The sequence below is a fragment of the Hyperolius riggenbachi genome, chromosome 9 (genome assembly GCF_040937935.1).
Source record: "Hyperolius riggenbachi isolate aHypRig1 chromosome 9, aHypRig1.pri, whole genome shotgun sequence".
In the NCBI taxonomy this organism is placed as follows: domain Eukaryota; kingdom Metazoa; phylum Chordata; class Amphibia; order Anura; family Hyperoliidae; genus Hyperolius; species Hyperolius riggenbachi.
The window spans coordinates 230,957,616-230,978,921 of NC_090654.1; the positions used below are offsets into that span (position 1 = coordinate 230,957,616).

Here is a 21,306-nt window from a genome sequence, read left to right on the forward strand (position 1 = left end):
AGTGGGGTGTGCGTAATTATTCAGCCCCCTGAGTCAATAGCTTGTAGAACCACCTTTTGCTGCAATTACAGCTGCCAGTCTTTTAGGGTATGTCTCTACCAGCTTTGCACATCTAGAGACTGAAATCCTTGCCCATTCTTCTTTGCAAAACAGCTCCAGCTCAGTCAGATTAGATGGACAGCGTTCGTGAACAGGAGTTTTCAGATCTTGGCACAGATTCTCGATTGGATTTAGATCTGGACTATGACTGGGCCATTCTAACACGTGGATATGTTTTGTTTTAAACCATTCCATTGTTGCCCTGGCTTTATGTTCAGGGTCGTTGTCCTGCTGGAAGGTGAACCTCCGCCCCAGTCTCAAGTCTTTTGTAGACTCCAAGAGGTTTTCTTCCAAGTTTGCCCTGTATTTGGCTCCATCCATCTTCCCATCAACTCTGACCAGCTTCCCTGTCCCTGCTGAAGTGAAGCACTCCCAGAGCATGATGCTGCCACCACATTTGACAGTGGGGATGGTGTGTTCAGAGTGATGTGCAGTGTTAGTTTTCCACCACACAGAGTTTTGCATTTTGGCTAAAGTTCTATTTTGGTCTCATTTGACCAGAGCACCTTCTTCCACATGTTTTCTGTGTCCCCCACATGGCTTGTGGCAAACTGCAAACGGGACTTCTTATGCTTTTCTGTTAACAATTGCTTTCTTCTTGCCACTCTTCCATAAAGGCCAACTTTGTGCAGTGCACAACTAATAGTTGTCCTATGGACAGATTCCCCCACCTGAGCGGTAGATCTCTGCAGCTCGTCCAGAGTCGCCATGGACCTCGACTGCATTTCTGATCAGCGCTCTCCTTATTCAGCCTGTGAGTTTAGGTGGACGGCCTTGTCTTGGTAGGTTTACAGTTGTGCCATACTCCTTCCATTTCTGAATGATCGCTTGAACAGTGCTCAGTGGGATGTTCAAGGCTTTGGAAATCTTTTTGTACCCCAAGCCTGCTTTAAATTTCTCAATAACTTTATTCCTGACCTGTCTGGTGTGTTCTTTGGACTTTGATGGTGTTGTTGCTCCCAATATTCTCTTAGACAACCTCTGAGGCCGTCGCAGAGGAGCTATATTTGTACTGACATTAGATTACAAACAGATGCACTCTGTTTAGTCATTAGCACTAATCAGGCAATGTCTATGGGCAACTGACTGCACTCAGACCAAAGGGAGCTGAATAATTACGCACACCCCACTTTGCAGCTATTGATTTGTAAAAAATGTTTGGAATCATGTATGATTTTCATTCCACTTCTCACATGTACACCACTTTGTATTGGTCTTTTACGTGGAATTCCATTAAATTGATTCAAGTTTGTGGCAGTAATGACAAAATGTGGAAAACTTCAAGGGGGACGAATACTTTTGCAAACCACTGTATTACTGTCAAACACCCTCTGCAGGTTAGCCTATGCAACGTTTCCATCTGCTCAGGCCCACAGACAATGCAGCCATGATAGTAGGTATTATAGGCACTGTGATCAGAATTGACCTGAGGAAGCAGGAAAGCACCTGCAAAACATGTGGCCTTTTTAATGCTTGGAGAAAACCTTTTTCCAGGAACACTAGCTTTATCCAAAAACGCCAAAACTAACACTGCCTCTTCTTCTTTAACCGTTTTTAAAGTTTTATAAATACTGGCTACCTTCACCATTTTGCATACCTCTGTTTGGAGGTGGTAGTTTTATTGCTGCCCTACAGAACTTCCAAGTAGTGTGATCAACCAATTCCTATATATACACATACTATAAGATGGCGCCAAGAAGGTAGCCACGGCCACAGGGCTCCGGCTCTCATCTCTCTTTTCTGCCTTTCCCCCTGGGACCATCAGCTAAAAGCGTCCTTGGTGGTCCCACTCCAGCCCCACCACTCCATCAGGTGGATGGGAAACTCTCCCCGGGCTCCGGCCAGAGCGCCCCAGGACCCGCTCTGCGGTCCGCCTCACCACATGGCCAGCTCCAGCTGATTACTCACATAACGCCGGCCCCCAGCTGCTGCAGATTCCACTCCAGCACTCCACCACCATTGCTGCCCATAGGCCCCAGCTGCTGCATATTCCTCTCCAGCTCTCCACCACTGTTGCTGCCCATGGACAGGAGCCTGAAGTCACCTGGCTTTGACATCCACGCTGCTCTTCCAGTGCATGTGCTGCCGCTGCCGGGGACACCAAAGTACTCTGAGATGCAGGCGCATCTATATAGTGCTCACCCACCTGGCATCCAAGCTGCTCTTCCGAACAACTGCTGCTGCTGCCCGGGAAAACCAGAGGACGCTGGGAGGCTGGTGCACTGCTCACTGCTGAGGTCTGTCTGCGGCTGAATGACCGGTTGCAGCAGACGGGTGAGTTATGTTTCTGCGTCGCTGGCCTGATTGCGGGGCCACTCTCTCTCGCTGCTGGGCACACACCGATGGACTTCCAGCAGGTGCCACAGCTTTATCCATCTGTGCAGGCAGCCCGCTCCAGCTTGTCTCCCTCAGCCTGCCAGCACCTCCAGTTCTGAGCAGGCAGCCAGCTCTAGCCATTCCATCGCTGCACACAAGGTCGTCAGCCCTCCATTAGCAGCCAACACACTTGGAAATCAGGACCTTTGGCTACTCTGCCTCACTCCATCAGGTGCTGTACAACCAAGGGTGCCAGACCACCATCTATGTCCCCTGGGTGACAGGCCATACATCAACTAACTTTTCTGGGGTCCTCCGGGTCCCCTGGCTGCCGGTCCCTACTCCACTCTTCTGTCCAGCTGCACAGCCCTGGGCGGCCTCCTGCTCCACTCACGTGGGGACGTAGCTCCAGCCACACGTGACCGAACTGGATGTCGGAAGACGGGGATCTGATGCGGCAGACGTGTGAGCGGCGCCCGGGATTGGCCAAACCGCAGCCTATAAAATGCGCTTAGACCCTCTTCCTTTTGTGAGTGCAACAATTGTTTTTAAAACTTTTTTTATTAAAACGATATCATGCTATGTGGAATCTTTTAGTCGTAGTGTCTCCATGATCATCTATTGCAACATTGCCTGCTCTATGATACAGTGATCGTTATCCCCCGCATGCTATTGTACCCTACCTCCGGTTCTGTGGAGGCCTCAGAGGGTGAGTGTGGGTATAACAGAGTGAAGGGATCGCACTGGGAGTGGTGGTGGTCATTGGAATTGAAATTGGTTACGCTATGTTTTCCTTTTTCTTTTCATTTTTATGTGACGTGTTGGCTGACATGTGAGGAGAGGCTGGGTCTGGATTTAAACTAATACTGCCTATGCTGGACTGGTTCTGGAACTCTATTCACATTGGTGATATGTGATTTACCCATTGAATCAGCTTTGAGCGCGGTCATTGTTTTGAGTCCCCTTAGATTACTGTACATACCGTGTTTCCCCGAAAGTAAAACCTACCCTCAAAGTAAGCCCTAGCAGCTATCAGGCAGCATGCCCGAAATATAAGCCCTCCCTGAAAAATCAGCCCTAGTGGCAATGGCAGTCCTGACCCCCCCCCCACGAGCCCCCCCTCACAGCGCCGTATTACCTCCTGCTGGCCCCGCTTTCAGAAAGTCGCAGTCCCGTGCTCATAGTCCGATCCCCGGCAGCAATTATTCAAACGGCACATCAGCTGGGATCTGCGGTGAAGGCAGCTACAGATTCACTGTAACAGCGCCTCCGTATACAGGAAGTGGCATCTCTGTTTACTTCTTGCATACGGAAGTACTGTTACAATAAGCTGTAGCTGACTTCACCGCTGATCTGCGGTTTGAATCATGCCACACAGGGATGCGACTTTGTGAAGGAGGGGGCCGGGACGAGGTAAAGCGGCCACGGGGGAAGGGAGGGGGGGGGGGGGGGGACTTATGCGTGGGATCTGGCTATGCAGGGAGGGGGGTTGTGTGGCTATTAAGGGGGTGTCTGGCCATAAACAACAAAGGGGAGGGGGGAAATCTGGCTATACACAAGATGGGTGGGGGATCTGGCCATCGACTAGGGGGATCTGGCTCTACACAAGGGGGTTTTCGATACCCCCACAAAATATAAGACCTCCCTGAAAATAAGCCCTGGCAAATCTTTTGAAGGAAAAAAAAAATATAAGACAGTGTCTTATTTTCGGTGAAACTTGGTGGTTGCATGGTGTGGTAGTAAATTAAAAAAAAACAAAAAACAAAAAAAAAGGGGATTCGTCCAAGTCCAACCAGAATAAAAAAAATAAATTAAAAATACAAGAAAACATACAAAAACCATCATGAACCTAGACATATACTAGTTGACCCAGGGAACAGCAAAAAACAACCCCCACCTTACAAGGCCTGGGCCAATTCGCCTTAACCACAATCTTTCTACCCCTTAAGGACCAGAGCCTATTTTTCCATTCAGACCACTGCAGCTTTCACGATTTATTGCACGGTCATACAACCTACCATCTAAATGAATTTTCCCTCCTTTTGTCACTAATACAGCTTTCTTTTGGTGCTATTTGATTGCTGCTGCAGTTTTAGTTTTTATTATATTCATCAAAAAAGACACGAATTTTGGCAAAAAAATGATTTTTTTTTACTTTCTGTGCTGACATTTTTCAAATAAAGTAAAATTTCTATATACATTTTTGTCCAAATTTATTCTGCCTTGACAGGTCTTTGATAAAAAAAAAAAAATCCAAGTGTATATTTATTGGTTTGGGTAAAAGTTATAGCGTTTACAAACTATGGTGCCAAAAGTGAATTTTCCTATTTTGAAGCATCTCTGACTTTTCTGACCACCTGTCAGGTTTCATGAGGTGCTAAAATTCCAGGATAGTATAAATACCCCCCAAATGACCCCATTTTGGAAAGAAGACATTCAAAAGTATTCACTGAAAGGCATGAGTTCATAGAAGATTTTATTTTTTGTCACAAGTTAGCGGAAAATGACACTTTGAAACAAAAATAAAACAAAAAAAAAAGTTTCCATTTCTGCTAACTTGTGACAAACAAAAAAAATCTGCCACGGACTCACCATGCCCCTCTCTGAATACCTTGAAGTGTCTACTTTCCAAAATGGGGTCATTTGTGGGGTGCGTTTACTGTCCTGGCATTTTGGGGGGTGCTAAATTGTAAGCACCCCTGTAAAGCCTAAAGGTGCTCATAGGACATTGGGCCTCTTAGCGCACCTAGGCTGCAAAAAGGGGTCACATGTGCAGCCTAGGTGCGCTAAGGGGCCCAACGTCCTATTAGCATTTTAGGGGGCCCTAAACCGTGAGGAGTAGTCTAGAAAACAAATGCCTCAAAATGACCTGTGAATAGGACGTTGGGTCCCTTAGCGCACCTAGGCTGCGAAAAGGGGTCACACATGTGGTATCACCGTACTCAGGAGAAGTAGTATAATGTGTTTTGGGGTGTATTTTTACACATACCCATGCTGGGTGGGAGAAATCTCTCTGTAAATGGACAATTGTGTGTAAAAAAATAAAAATAAAATTGTAATTTACAGAGATATTTCTTCCACCCAGCATGCGTATGTGTAAAAATACACCACAAAACACATTATATTTCTTCCACCCAGCATGCGTATGTGTAAAAATACACCACAAAACACATTATACTACTTCTGAGTATGGCGATACCACGTGTGACACTTTTGCAGCTTAGGTGCGCTAAGGGGCCCAACATCCTATTCACAGGTCATTTTGAGGCATTTGGTTTCTAGACTACTAACGGTTTAGGGCTCCTAAAATGCTAGGGCAGTATAGGAACCCCACAAGTGACCCCATTTTATAAAGAAGACACCCCAAGGGATTACGTTAGGAGTATGGTGAGTTCATAGAAGATTTTATTTTTTGTCACAAGTTAGCGGAAACTGATTTTTTATTTTTTTTTTACAAAGTGTCATTTTACACTAACTTGTGACAAAAAATTAAATCTTCCATGAACTCATCATACACCTAACGGAATACCTTGGGGTGTCTTTCTAAAATGGGGCAGATTAGGGCCTGATCTGATGGATAGGAGTGCTGGGGGGGGGGGGGGAGATGAAAGGAGGTGATTGATGGGTGTCTCAAGGTGTGATTAGAGGGAGGAATATATGCAAGCAATGCACTGGCGAGTTGATCAGAGAGGGTCTGGGGGGCTATCTGAGGGTGTGGGCGGGTGAATGGTTGCCCGCAAGGGGCAGATTAGGGTCTGATCTGATGGGTAGCAGTGACAGGTGGTGACAGGGGGTGATTAATGGGTGATAAGTGGGTGATTAGAGAGAAGAACAGATGTAAACAATGCACTTTGGTGGTGATCTGACGGTGGGTCTGCGGGCAATCTGATGGTGTGGGGGTGATCAGATGCCCGCAAGAGGCAGGTTAGGGTCTGATCGGATGGGTGGCAGTGAAAGGTGGTGACGGGATGATTGATTGACAGGTGATTGACAGGAGAGAATAGATAGCGAGGACAACGCCAGCGCATACCACTAAGGCTGCATCCGAAATGACCACCAGCTCAGTGTGCAGCACCTAAATAGATTATCTGCACACCTTGCATTCAATTCAGATGCTAGCACTTGTCTTGAATGCAGGGCATGCATTTTTCAGTCTAGCAGAGGCGGTGTATGCCTGTGCGATTAACCATTCAATTGCAGCATGTGTTTAGGGACGCGCAGCCTTTCCCCCCACCTTTTCTTAACTTTGTAGGAGAGAATAGATGTAAACAGGGGGGGGGGTCTGAGGTGGATCTGAGCCGCCGCCAAATGGCGTATTGCGGTCCTTTCGGCGTCCACTTTGCCGCTGCCCATCGGCTGCGGGCGGTCGGCTAGTGGTTAAAAGGGGAAAATTTCCTCCGCGACTCCAGATGGCTGTCAGATAAATACCTGGATCAACTCTTCTAGGAATTACCTAAAATTATAGCCGTGGCTGCCCTTTAATGCAAGGGAAGCATCCAAGCCCCTTTTAAATGCAGATACAGTGGAGGAAATAATTATTTGACCCCTCACTGATTTTGTAAGTTTGTCCAATGACAAAGAAATTAAAAGTCTCAGAACAGTATCATTTCAATGGTAGGTTTATTTTAACAGTGGCAGATAGCACATCAAAAGGAAAATCAAAAAAAATAACCTTAAATAAAAGATAGCAACTGATTTGCATTTCATTGAGTGAAATAAGTTTTTGAACCCTCTAACAATAAAAGACTTGATACTTAGTGGAAAAACCCTTGTTTGCAAGCACAGAGGTCAAACGTTTCTTGTAAATGATGACCAAGTTTGTCATTGGACAAACTTACAAAATCAGTGAGGGGTCAAATAATTATTTCCTCCACTGTATGGAGTTTGCCATAACTACTTCTTGAGGTAAGATGTTCCACATTTTAACCAATCGTAAGGGCCCGTTTCCACTAGCGCGAATCCGCATGCAGACAACGCATGCGGATTCGCATAAGCAATACAAGTGGATGGGACTGTTTCCATTTGTCAGTTTTCATTTGCGTTTTTCTGTGCAGGATTTTTCTGCACGGTAGAGCCTGCAGAATTCGCCTGCGTGTGGAATGCAGGCGAATCGCAGGCAATGTATTTAATAGGGAAATTTTTTGCATGCGTTTTTCCCGCGATTTCGCATTGAAAGTAATGTAAATTGACACAGGCAGTGACATGGTTAAAATCGCATATACCCTGCCTATGCGAAATCGCGGCAAAAAACGCATGCGGAATTGCATCCACATGCGATTTCGTCAGCGGTGATATGCGGCGATTCCGCACCGCAATAGTGGAAACGGGCCCTAAGCCTTTGGCAGGGTCCACCCTTCCTACGACAGCCTGGTACTTGTATTACTGGGCCTACTTAACAGCCCATAATCGCATGGTCATGTATTTTATACCCAGTTTGCCTTGTATAGCTTTGTCCTATGTTGTATAACCTTGTTATGTCTGTCATCCTTTGTATCGTATTTATTTATTGTCCAGTGCTGCGTAAGGTTGGCGCTTTATAAATAGAAGAAGAAACAGGCTGGCTGCAGGTTGGGTTAATGTAGCTTTATAAAATTTATAAGCTATAGGCTTGCTATGTACCAGCAGTTTTGGATGCAAGTCTGGTTTCACAGACAGATAATTTGCATAATTTAGTAGTGATGCATTGTGGGAAACCCTGGTTGCCCACTTAACGCTGATTTATACCAAATACCTTCCGTTTTAAGAAGGCAAATTACATTGAGCATTGCTTTTTAGTAGGAGGGCTTCTCAGTCTCTTTTAGACACTTATACTTTTCTAGATCATCCTGGAATGCTTATTCTGTTCAACACAGTTATCCTGGTTTTCTGGAGGCGCAACGCAGCGTGCAAAAGTGTGAAAGTATAGCCAGTAGAGAATCTTGATATGAAGAATGTTCTGCTGAACGCTAAGGGCCCGTTCTCACTACTTTTTAACCTCTTGCCGACCGAGTCACGCCGATGGGCGTGGCCGCGCCGGCAGCCCCAGGACCGCCTAACGCCGATTGGCGTAAAGTCCTGGGGCTCTGTTTTGCAGGAGATCGCGCGCATCTCCTGCTTGGGGGGCAGAGCTCCGCCCCACCTTCGGGAGACTGTTAGACCATGTACAGTGCTGTGATCGGCAGCAGCGCTGTACTGGGGACAGCCGTGTCGCGCGGCTGTCCCCCTGGGAGAAAAGAGCGATCGGCTCTCCTAGGCAGAAGCCTATGACAGCCGATCGCCATAATTGGCTGGCTGTGGGGAGGGAGGGGAGATTTTTAAAGAAACAGTGTTTTTGTTTTTTAAAAAAGCAACAATAATATTTATTATAAAAAAAATAAACATGGGGGGAGCGATCAGACCCCACCAACAGAGAGCTCTGTTGGTGGGGAGAAAAGGGGGGAAATCACTTGTGTGCTGTGTTGTGTGGCCCTGCAGCTTAGCCTTAAAGTTGCAGTGTCCTATTTTAATAAAAATGGCCTGGTCACTAGGGGGGGGGGGGGGGGGGGGGGGGTTAGCACTGCGGTCCTCAAGAGGTTAAAGCGCTAGTGCAATTATAACTGAAGGGCAGTGATCTCACTGCCGCCAATCGCGGGTGTTCTGCGATTAACGGCAATCCCTAAACATGTTGCCTGCTGCATTTTGCCGCGCTTTTTGAGCGATCGCAATACAGTGCTTAAACAAGTGCTGATCGCAATCATCAGGAATCATGGACGTGTACAATGATTTTACCATGCTAATCGCGGTAAAATAACCCCCGCCTTTTAAGGGTGAATAGGCCCTAAAGGCTCATACACACATCAGACTATAGTCTTTGGAAACTGAAAGATCACAGACCAATCTTACCACCCTTCATGTAGTATGAGAGCCATACTCTACACAGTCTTTTCTATGGAGCTGAATTCCACATCAGAAAAAAATCTTTGCAAGATGCTGCACACACAGATGCTGTACAGACACAAAAGATCCGTATCTGCAAAAGATCTGTTTCTGCCAAAAATCCATTCCTGCAAATTGCAATGATAGTCTATGAGATCTGCAGATCATCATACACACATGATTTAACTGACATTCATCTGCAGATCAGACAATCATCTGCGGATCTGAAAATCCATCCTGGTGGATCTGATCTGCAGATGAATGTCTGTTAAATCATGTGTGTATGATGATCTGCAGATCTCATAGACTATCATTGCAATTTGCAGGAATGGATTTTTGGCAGGAACAGATCTTTTGCAGCTACAGATCTTTTGAGTGTGTGCAGCATGTTTGTGTGCAGCATCTTGCAAAGAGTTTTTTCTGATGTGGAGTTCAGATCCATAGAAAAGACTGTGTAGAGTATGGCTCTCATACTACATGAAGGGTGGTAAGATTGGTCTGTGATCTTTCAGTTTCCAAAGACTATAGTCTGATGTGTGTATGAGCCTTTAGGCTTATTCACACTTGGCACTGCAGTGGTTATGAGTTATTGTATATCAGAATGTACCTTCATCTGAAATGCTTTCAGCATTGCATTTGGTTAGCATTTGTAATACTCCCAGACGAAAGAGTGTACTGTATATTGTGTTTGAAGTCATTTTCTGACTGTTTTGTAATCAGTATCTGGCTGTCAGAGACCGAGCATGATGCAAACAGAAAGTGAATGCACTGCATTGCCAGGCCAAGCCCTTACGAGCATGCACAAGTAATTAAGAACATGTGTCACGGCTTAAAGGACCATGATCATGAAAAATGTAACATTCAGAATACATAAACATAAGATTTACATTGGTACCAGAGTAAAATAGGCTGTATTGGGTAGGGAGGGAGTAGGGACCACTAGACACTTATTGCACTGTATGGAAAAGGGGGGTGGGACCACTAGACACCAGGTATGCGGCAAGGAGGGAGGACCGCTAGATAAGTAGGAACTGTACAAGAGAGGGAAAGTGACCACTTAACACCAGCACACCAGGTAGGCTGTATGAGTGAGGGAGGAGCACTAGACACCAGGTACACTGTATGAGGAGGGGGGGGGGGCCACACCAGGAAACTGTATGGGGGGGGGGGAAGGGGGAAAAGAAACACTAGAAACCAGATGCAATGAACATCTATAGGCTAAGCCTACCTGCAGGAGTAAGTGGTTTCTCCTGGTATAAACACACGACCGCACAGGGGCGGAGAATCACTTTGCCGTAGTCTCTCAGTGAAAACACTGGGGTCTTCTCCAAACAAGTACCATTCCAAGGGTGTGAGTATGCATGTTTCAGCCAGCCTTTCCTGTCTCTCTATTCTTGAATGGGTACAGCTTGCATATATTCGTGGAACATTCTCACGCAGGTACTGGTAAAAAGCTGAGTCAAAATCCACCGCATCGTCCAAGTTCTGATAAAGAGAAACAAGGGAAAAGTAATGAATGGTTGTGCTTACCTCCTTTCCTCAAGGAAACCTGAAGCAAGATGTATATGGAGGCTGCCATATTTATTTCCTTATAAATCATTCCAGTTGCCCTGCAGTCCCGCTAATCTCTTTGGCTGGAGTATTTTCTGAATCACACACCTGAAACTAGCATGCAAGCTGCAACTAAAGCTTAATTAGATTAAGTTGGACTTTGGTCTGATCTGCATGGTTGGTATTGATGATAAACACCTCTTCACAGAGGCGCTTGGCAGCTACACTGACCAGTACTAGTTATTGCTCCAGTTATTGCCTGGTGAAGCGGGTTTTATCCTGTGAAATGCGTTGCAATGTGAAGTGTATAAATAAAGTCATTGTTGACTATTAAATCAACCAATTCGATGTCTACTTACTGTGGAGGCAATTCCACCACTACCTCCTCTAACGTTATCTTGTTATTGGTGCCTCTGTTCCATCCTTCCATTCTCGAGTCCACCCTTGGTGGAGGGGTGTTACCCCTTGTCTCCTATCTACAGAGAGTGACTTCTTAACTTAAGTGGGGTCAGGTCTTAATGCTCCCCCCACCCGCCTATACAGTGGTTGCCTTTGAGGGAACCCACAATTGTGAGTATAACAGCATAACCTGGTTATACAGCAAACTACACTATATTAGGCTCTCGGTGCCCCTTTGTTTTCTTCCTACAAGTGAATTCTGCAGAGATTACCTGACAGGACTAAAGATGTCGTCACCTGTGATAAATTACAGAATGGGGTAAGGAAAGATGTATAATGGGTCCTCAAGAGGTTAAAGCGCTAGTGCAATTATAACTGAAGGGCAGTGATCTCACTGCCGCCAATCGCGGGTGTTCTGCGATTAACGGCAATCCCTAAACATGTTGCCTGCTGCAATTCGATGTCTACTTACTGTGGAGGCAATTCCACCACTACCTCCTCTAACGTTATCTTGTTATTGGTGCCTCTGTTCCATCCTTCCATTCTCGAGTCCACCCTTGGTGGAGGGGTGTTACCCCTTGTCTCCTATCTACAGAGAGTGACTTCTTAACTTAAGTGGGGTCAGGTCTTAATGCTCCCCCCACCCGCCTATACAGTGGTTGCCTTTGAGGGAACCCACAATTGTGAGTATAACAGCATAACCTGGTTATACAGCAAACTACACTATATTAGGCTCTCGGTGCCCCTTTGTTTTCTTCCTACAAGTGAATTCTGCAGAGATTACCTGACAGGACTAAAGATGTCGTCACCTGTGATAAATTACAGAATGGGGTAAGGAAAGATGTATAATGGGCAAACACTAATTTATTAATAGTGCAAAAAAAATAAGCACTTAATAGTGTAAAAAATAAGCAATTTTGTTCAGGGCTGTGAAGTCAGAGAGGGTACTTGGAGTCGGAGTTGTTGGTTTCATAAACGGAGGAGTCTGATGATTTTTTTTACCAAATCCACTGCCCTGGTAAGTATTAGACTAAGGAGTCAGGAGTCGAGGAGTCAGAGCCATTTTGGGTTCCTGGAGTCGGAGTTGGAAGTTTCATAAACTGAGAAGTTGGAGGCAGATGATTTTTGTACAGACTCCGCAGCCCTGAGTTTGTTATGCCATTTTCACTACAGTTCCTCTAAGTCTGCAACACTCATCTGGGCAAATATTGCTTAAAATCAAGCAGTTGGTGCTGTTGCAGTCAAGGCACCAAACCAGCAGCAAAAATGTATTGTAAATAAATCTTTAACAGGCAGGAATTATAATTGAAAATAACAAGGAAGAAAGGTTTACTGTAGTGGATTCTTTCTCTCTTTTTTTTAAGATTATTAAATACCAGTTTTAAAAATGAGGAGGGGGGGGGGGGGGGGGGGGGAGCAGAGGGAAAGACTTCTTCAAAGCTACTGGTAATTACTTTCGGTGCAGTCTGGTGAAGAGCATGAGAATGGAAGTGACATGGCGCATGGCCAAGTGACACAGAGTTCACCAGAAGGAAAAAAACAAAACAAAAAGTGCTTCCATGACTTGAGCACATACTCTCATGGCCACACAGATGAGAAAAGGATGTATTCCTTCACTGTTACCACCATGTAACACTTGCAGCCAGTGACAGGCCAAATGGCCATGTCAGAAAACGAATATTACTGTAGTAAAAAATGAAGTCAAATTTTCTCAAATAGGGATGGTCAATAAGTTGCTAATAATTCCAAGATGATACAGGGTTATGCAAATATTATATGCAAATTTAAGTAAACAGCTTGAAAATGGACCAAACACATCCCATCAAGGTGGCATTCGACTAGTATCGTATATACTTGAGTATAAGTCACAAAATTTAGGACTGATTCAAAGTACAAAAGTGTGTGTGTGTGTGTGTGTGTGTGTGGGGGGGGGGGGGGGTCGACTTATAGTCGCATAGTCCTAAATTTTGCGACTTACAGCCTGTGTGGGGTGAGGGTTATGGATGTGGGGTGTGTGTGGAGGGGTTACTTACCATCCATCGCTGGGTGCAGTGTCCTCTCTTTTCCTCTCTACTCACTCACGCGTCTACCCCCTTCAGAGATGGTCCGGCTCCCGGTATCACATGGCGTCAGGAGCGAAAGTTACAGCGCGAGTGGTGGAGAAGGAGACTGCGCCAAGTGGTGGATGGTGAGAGGAGACTGCTGCAGCGGTGGGGAGAGCGGGCATGGAGGCAAACATCCCACCTTCCACAGCCTCTATCCTCCATCTACTTTCCTTTACCACGCATCCCCTTGTGTTGATACCAGCGTCTCCTGTGATGATGTCATCACAGGAGACGCTGGTATCAACGCATGGGATGCCTGGGAGAGGAAGTAGATGGAAGATAGAAGGTGAGATGTTTGCCTCCACGCCCGCTCTCCCCACCGCTGCAGCCTATACATGGGGCAACTGTACTGGCTACCTATGCTACGGGCAACTATACTGGCTACCTACCTATGCTACTGGCAACTATACTGGCTACCTACCTATGCTACTGGCAACTATACTGGCTACCTACCTCAGTGTTCTCCTCAGGGTCTTTTAGCCGGGTGCTCCACCCGGCTAGTTTTGATGAGCACCCGGCTGTCATCGGCTCACCTCCCATTCTGTAAGCAGAGTTGAATACAGAAGCACCGGCCTGCATGCTCTCAACTCGCCCCACCCGGCTATTTTTTCATGCCACCCGGCTACTATTTCATGCCACCCGGCTGGAAAAAAATTCTGGGGAGAACGCTGTACCTATGGTACTGGCAACTATGATGGCTACCTTCCTATACTAAGGGCAACTATACCTGGCTGCCTACCTATACTGTGGGCAACTATACCTGGCTGCCTACCTATACTGGAGGCACATACCTGGCTGGCTTACCTATAGACTTACCTATAGACTTATACTTGAATAATTGGAAAAATCCACCTTGTGAGGGTCAAATTTTGGGGGTCGACATACACGGGGCTCGACTTGTATTCGAGTATATACGGTACATTTTTTCAAGCTGCATACATTTGTACAGAAAATATGCATAATCCTGCATCAACTTATTTGCATTTCCATGATCATCCCCATTTTCAAATTGAGTAATTCCACCAAACTCAATACAGGAATTACATTTTTAATGGTTTATGGTAAATGGAAGCACTTACTCTAAACTAGAGATGGTCAATGAAATGCTAATAACTTCAGCTGGCATGCAAATTGTAAGCAACTTTGTAATGGGGCCAATGAAAATCAACAGGAGGCTGGAATTATTAGCATCTTAATGACCATCTTCTCCAAACACCATATGCGTTCAGCCACAATTTCTCCACCCTCTAGAAGGAATGTGCAATTGCATTAAACCCACCAATGTAGTCGGTATTCAAAGAGATGCATTATGCTTTACTTTCTGCAAAAACCTTTTTTGGAGTTATAGTAGTCACATGTGTTGAACAGAACATTCACGTAGTCGGTAAGTTTCTGCTCAATAGGAAACAGAAGTGACAATGGCTAAACCATATCCAGAAGCTGTCAAATAACCTGCCAACCAACCCAGCTTTTACCCCGGCTGCTGATATTCCTTTACTACAAGACTGGCCGACTAATGGCTGCCAGCAACTTCATGAGTTTGTCACCCGAGGTGGGATTAAATCCTTTACAGAAATGTCTGCCCTTAGAGCCGACGTGACACTTACCCACTGGCAGTATTTTCAAAATTAGACACTTCCTGAACTCTTTAAAAAAAAGACAACTTCGATTGGTCCAAACCCCTAACAGCTTTTGAGAATCTAATCCTTGCTTTCTCTAATCCTGGGCATTTGATCTCTCTCATATTAAATGCGGTTGTCCAAACCGGAGACTGACAGATTAAAATTCCAATCTCAGTGGGAGAAAGACGTGGGATGAGGAGTATTGGCAAAAAAAATTTTTTAACACTCAACCACAAGGGGTCAGGAGCTTGGATATAAACCAATATCTTGGTAGTATAGAACCCCAGTGATCCTTCACAAAATCTTCCCTTCCATTTCTGATTGTTGCTGGCGGTGAGACATACAGGCACTTATTTCCATATATTCTGGATGTGCCCACTGATCAATCCTTTTTGGTTACGTGTTAAATTTATCACATAAAATCTGTTCCATAAGCTGGTGAACTTCTCTCGTTGGGTAGCTTATTTTCGGGGAAGGGCTTGTATTTCGAGCATGTCTGAAATTCAAGCTAGGGCTTATTTTTAGGGTAGGGCTTATTTTCCAGGAAACACGGTACCACTACTAGAACTTAAACACATGTTGGAAGGAGGAGGAGTTAACACTTATTGGGGTGTGATAATCTAAATAGAAATTTAACCTAAGCAGTGAGGCAGGGACTATTTTAATAATCACTATTATATGTGCAACTTTTTTTCTAAACAAAAACAAACAAACAAACAAAAAAAACCACACACACTAGTGTCCTTTCACATCAAAGCCAACGATACGACAATCAGTGTCTTTAATGCAGGAAACAAGGGGCTTCCTATTATACATTTTTTTTTAGAGAGGAAGCAAAATGTTATGATCTACAAGTCAATGAGCTTGTGAAGAGAACTGTCCCTTGAATACAAACAATGAGAAAACAGGAAATGCCATCTAAAGTTCCATATTAATTTTACAAACAAGTTGAAGTGAAGTTGAAAGAAAATCGGCGATTTTGGCCCTCCTACACTTACCAATAGCAGCAAGCCCAAGAGACTTCCCACAGAGCTTACCTCAAAGCGTATATGTGACATGATTAGATTAAGTACACATAGTTCAAATTCTACTTATAACTGGTCTGTGTTCCCCTTTTCTTTTTACACTGAAAGAGTTAAATAAATCAGTCATTTTCAGTTGATTGGACATGATTTGGAAAGGCACTCACCTGTCTATATAAAAGGACCCACAGGTGACAGGACAGAGCACAAACCAAGCATGAAGTCAAAGTAATTGTTTGTAGACCAAGACAGGATTGTTGTGAGGCACACATCTAGGTAAGGTTACAGAAGCATTTCTGCTGCTTTAAATGTCTCAGTGAGCACAGTGGCCTCCAACATTCTTAAAGAGACTCTGTAACTTTAAAAAGATCCCCTGGGGGGTACTCACCTCGGGTGGGGGAAGCCTCCGGATCCTAATGAGGCTTCCCACGCCGTCCTGCGTCCCACGGGGGTCTCGCTGCAGCCCTCTGAACAGCCGGCGATAGGCCCGACTGTAATTTCAATATTTACCTTTGCTGGCTCCAGCTGGGGCGCTATGGCTGCATTCGGCTCGGAAATAGATGGAAATAGCCGATCTCCGTCGGGTCCGCTCTACTGCGCAGGTGCCGGAGACTTGCGCCTGCGCAGTAGAGCGGACCCGACGGCGATTGGGTATTTCCGCCTACTTCAGAGCCGACAGCCGTCAGAGCGCCTGCGCAGGAGCCAGGAAGGTAAATATTACGTCACGGCTGTACGGAGGGCTGCAGCCAGACCCCCGAGGGACGCAGGACGGCGTGGGAAGCCTCATTAGGATCCGGAGGTTTCCCCCACCCAAGGAGAGTACCCCCCAGGGGACGTTTTGCCGTTACAGTTCCTCTTTAAGTGGAAGAAGTTCAAAACCACCAGGACCCTTCCTAGAGCTGGCCAGCCACCCAAACTGAGCAATTGGGGGAGAAGGCCTTAAGTCAGGGATGTGACAAAGAACCCGATGGTAACTTTGTCAGAGCACCAGAGGTTCTCGGTGGAGGGAGGGGAACATTCCAGGAGAACAACCATCTCTGCAGCAATCCACCAATTAGGCCTGTATGGTAGAGTGGAGAGAGGGAAGCCACTACTTAGTAAAATGCATATGGCAGCCCACGTGGAGTTTGCCAAAAGGCACCTGAAGGACTCTTATGCCGTGAGAAACAAAATTCTCTGGACTGATGAGCCAAGGACTGAACTCTTTGGAGTGAATGCCAGGTGTCGCATTCGGCAGAAACCAGACACTACTCATCCCCAGGCCAATAACATCCCTACAGTGAAGAATGGTGGTGGCAGCATCATGCTGGGGGGGTGTTTTTCAGCGGCAGGAACTGGGAGACTAGTTAGGATCAAAGGGAAAGATGACTGCAACAATGTACAGAGATATCCTGGATGAAAACCTGATCGGCGACAGTTTATCTTTCAGCAGGACAACAATCCTAAGCACACAGCCAAAATATCAAAGGTGTGGCTACAGGTCAACTCTGTGAATGCCCTTTAGTGGCCCAGACTGGAATCCAACATTATTCAGCGACTCTGAAACTTGCTAGCCCAAGCCACCACCAAACATCCATGGCCATTTAATAAATAATAATTTGGTATGCCTAATGGAGAAGAGCAGTTCACTGTATCAACAAAATCTAAGTAGCAAACTTGTATACAAGCAGACGTCCGGTTTTCCCTAGTTATACCATCGCCAACTTTTACTCCCCACCATACACAATGCTTAGCGGCTGAGGGCTAACAAACAATATAGAGGTGGGAGTTATGAACCACAGCCTACCTACCATGACCTGCTACCTCACATCCAGCCTTGTGATACTCTAGGCTGCCAACAGCACCCCAAACAGGGTCTATTCTTATTTCCAGAGGACATCACCCTTAATATGACTTTTCGTTTAGCCATTTATTGTGTTTTATTAGACCAGCATTCTTAGAGATCTTTGACAAAAATAAATTAAGAATAAAAAATGTTGCAGCAGCTACCCCTGTTAATAGAGTAGAATCTCATTATAGTAAACTAATAATAGGAAACTTAGTCCTCAGGTCAGGGCTGTGGAGTCTGAGTTAGAGCAATTTTTGGGTGCCTGGAGTTGGAGTCTGAGTCAGTAATTTCATAAATTGAGGAGTCTGACTTGGAGTCGAATGATTTTTGTACCGACTCCACAGCCCTGCCTCAGGTCCCAGAAAATGCGTCTGTATAAATATACAACGTATGACCAATTCTGATATAGTAAACTACTTTTCCTGGTACCTTGGAGTTTGTTATAAAAGGGATTCTACGGTATTGTTTTTGCTCCACTTGTGTGATTTGTGGGAGCTTTTACTTGTATGCAAGTGTATTACAACCTAGGGATATGGTCTAAACAATAAAACATATACAATACAGAAATGCAAAGCAACTGACAGTTACATACAGCAACCAATAGGCATGGGGGGTCTCTGTTTTACATGGAGATGCGTGAACCTAAAGCTTATTTCTATAAAAATCATTTTTCTTTCTTCCTTGTAAACAGAGTGGGGAGAGCTTTGTAACTTCTGTCAGCTTTTCACTCCTGTCTGTCAATGTTTGGGGTAGGTTTTTGACAGACTTCCTGTCCCAGAGACAGCAGGAAGCTACAGCAAATAACCAGATAAGAAGGGGATGGTGCCTCTGACTGTTGTCAACAGGAGATTTATCACTGTATCTATCTACACACTGTCAGGCTTAAGGCCCATACACACGTCGGATTTTTTTAAACGACGGGTCGTTTGGACGTCCCGTCGTTCAGACGCCAAATCGGGCGTGTACAGTCCGTCGTTCAGCTGATAAGACTAGTTTTGACCAGTCTTATCAGCTGAATGACTGACTGTACACACTCCCGATATGGCGTCCAAACGACTCGTCGTTTAAAAAAATCCGACGTGTGTATGGGCCTTAAGGCTCAACACACACCATACTATCTTGGTTGTTCAATCTTACCACTTTCATGTAGTATAAGAGCATATCCAATCAATCATTCAAGGTATTTTCAATCTGTTGGCCCTTATAGGGAACTAGAGACGAAGAGAACTGAAAAAATGAAAAAGCTTTTATACATACCTGGGGCTTCCTCCAGCCCCATAAGCCTGGATCGCTCCCACGCCGCCGTCCTCCGCTGCCTCTATCGCCGCTACCGGGTCCCGTCACTTCTGGCGGACACGGCCAATTTTCCGCATGCACAGGGGCTCCCTCCATATCCTTACGCATGCGCCTGCGTAGTGTGTAGCCGGAGGACGGCGGCGTGGGAGCGATCCAGGCTTATGGGGCTGGAGGAAGCACCAGGTATGTATAAAATCTTTTTGCAAACGTCTCTGGTTCTCTTTAAACTACATAGATTTGGTAAATCTGTACATCCAAGATTGTATGGTGTGTTGAGCTTAAGTTCACAGTGGGATGTTGAGTTGTGAAGCAATTACAATGCAACAAAAAAGATGCATCGCACATTAACACTTAACATTGCATACAGTAGGTACAGTGAAGCATACAGGCAATGAAAAATATGCTTCCATGTATCTGACGTGTGTTTACAGGTAACACTGCAGCAGTGCGTTACCATAACGCAACGTCACACTGTAAACATCACACATACTTATTGCAGTGTGGTAAACAGCGCTATAAGACTTTATAATAAGCGACCGTAACGTCCCACTGTGAACCTAGCCTCACAAAGCGAAGGTTAAATTGTTCCAGTGTTGACAGACAGACAACTAGACCTGCCTTACAGGTTCTTAACCAAAAATATATAACAGCCTACTGTCAGCTTCTTTATTTTATAGTTTATGTTCCCATGCAGATAAGGTGACAGTTTCACTTTAGTCAGGTGACATTCAACATATAACCCCTTACAGCACCCAAAAAAATGAAATACTTAAAACAATAATAGAATACAGCAGGGATGTACATTGAGACCAGAGAAGTAATGAAATCATCTTGAATCTGCGTACTTGTGATACAACCAAGCCCCAGAGACTGTGCCAGGTGTTTGTGGATTAGCCATCTGTTTCCCTGCTCTATGTCAAAGAGCTATGGTAATATATTTCCAGTTTTTATGTGCTAATTGCTAAACTTGTCTGCCCTAGCCAGGAATTGGTTTCATGTTGTTGACTCTGATGAGCAGCACACTAGGAAAGCAAAAAAAAAAGCTGGGGAGAAGAAGGCAGAGTCTATGGGTCACCAGCAATGGAGAGATACTGCTAGCATTACCAGCACGCCTAAGATAAATGTAAACAGTGGTCAAAGTTGCATTTTATGGAGCTTTGCTTTAAAGAGAATCTGTATTGTTAAAATCGCACAAAAGTAAACATACCAGTGCGTTAGGGGACATCTCCTATTACCCTCTGTCACAATTTCGCCGCTCCTCGCCACATTAAAAGTGGTTAAAAACAGTTTTAAAAAGTTTGTTTATAAACAAACAAAATGGCCACCAAAACAGGAAGTAGATTGATGTACAGTATGTCCACACATAGAAAATACATCCATACACAAGCAGGCTGTATACAGCCATCCTTTTGAATCTCAAGAGATCATTTGTGTGTTTCTTTCCCCCTGCAGCTATCTTCCACTGAAGTGTCAGGCTATTTCTTCCTGCAGAGTGCAGACAGCTGTGCCTGTATGTAATTCCTCATTATGTGAAAGCCCAGCCAGCTCAGAGGAGGATTTATCCAGCTTGTAAAAGATAATAGAACAGAGAGAAGCTGCACTAATCTAAATATCACACAGGCAGTGTGCAGAGAGGGGCCTGGATGGGGGAGTTCATAGCAGAACCACAACACTGAAGAACTTGGCAGCCTTCCAGACACAGGCCTGACAAGTCTGACAAGAGAGCGATAAGTTGATTTATTACAGAGATGGTGATAGTAGAACGTGCTGCAGTAAGCCAGAACACATTAGAATAGCTTTTGGAACTTGTAGGATGATAAAAAACAGGATGCAATTTTTGTTACGGAGTCTCTTTAAAGGGAATGTCCAAGCAAAATAAAAAAATATGAGTTTCACTTACCTGGGGCTTCTACCAGCCCCATGCAGCCATCCAGTGCCCTCGTAGTCACTCACTGCTGCTCCAGTCCCCCGCTGTCAGCTTGCTGACCTCGGAGGTCGGCGGGCCGCATTGCGTACATTCTTACGCATTCCCGCTAGTGCAGGAACATAAACACATACATTTTTACGCATTACTGGTTCAATGCGTAAAAATGTACACATTGAACCAGTAACGCGTAAAAATGTATGTGTTTATTTTCCTGCACTAGTGGGAATGCGTAAAAATGTACGCAATG

General features: G+C 45.1%; 1 protein-coding gene across 2 annotated transcripts in view; it reads right to left on the minus strand.

Annotated features, from left to right (window-relative positions):
* UBR1 (ubiquitin protein ligase E3 component n-recognin 1) overlaps window positions 1-21,306 on the minus strand; it is a 171,566-nt gene that overhangs the window by 133,368 nt on the left and 16,892 nt on the right. For both annotated transcript variants that reach the window (XM_068254146.1, XM_068254145.1), the window contains exon 2: window positions 10,538-10,794. In XM_068254146.1, coding sequence (XP_068110247.1) covers window positions 10,538-10,794 — 257 coding nt within the window. The remainder of the gene's footprint in view (window positions 1-10,537; window positions 10,795-21,306) is intronic.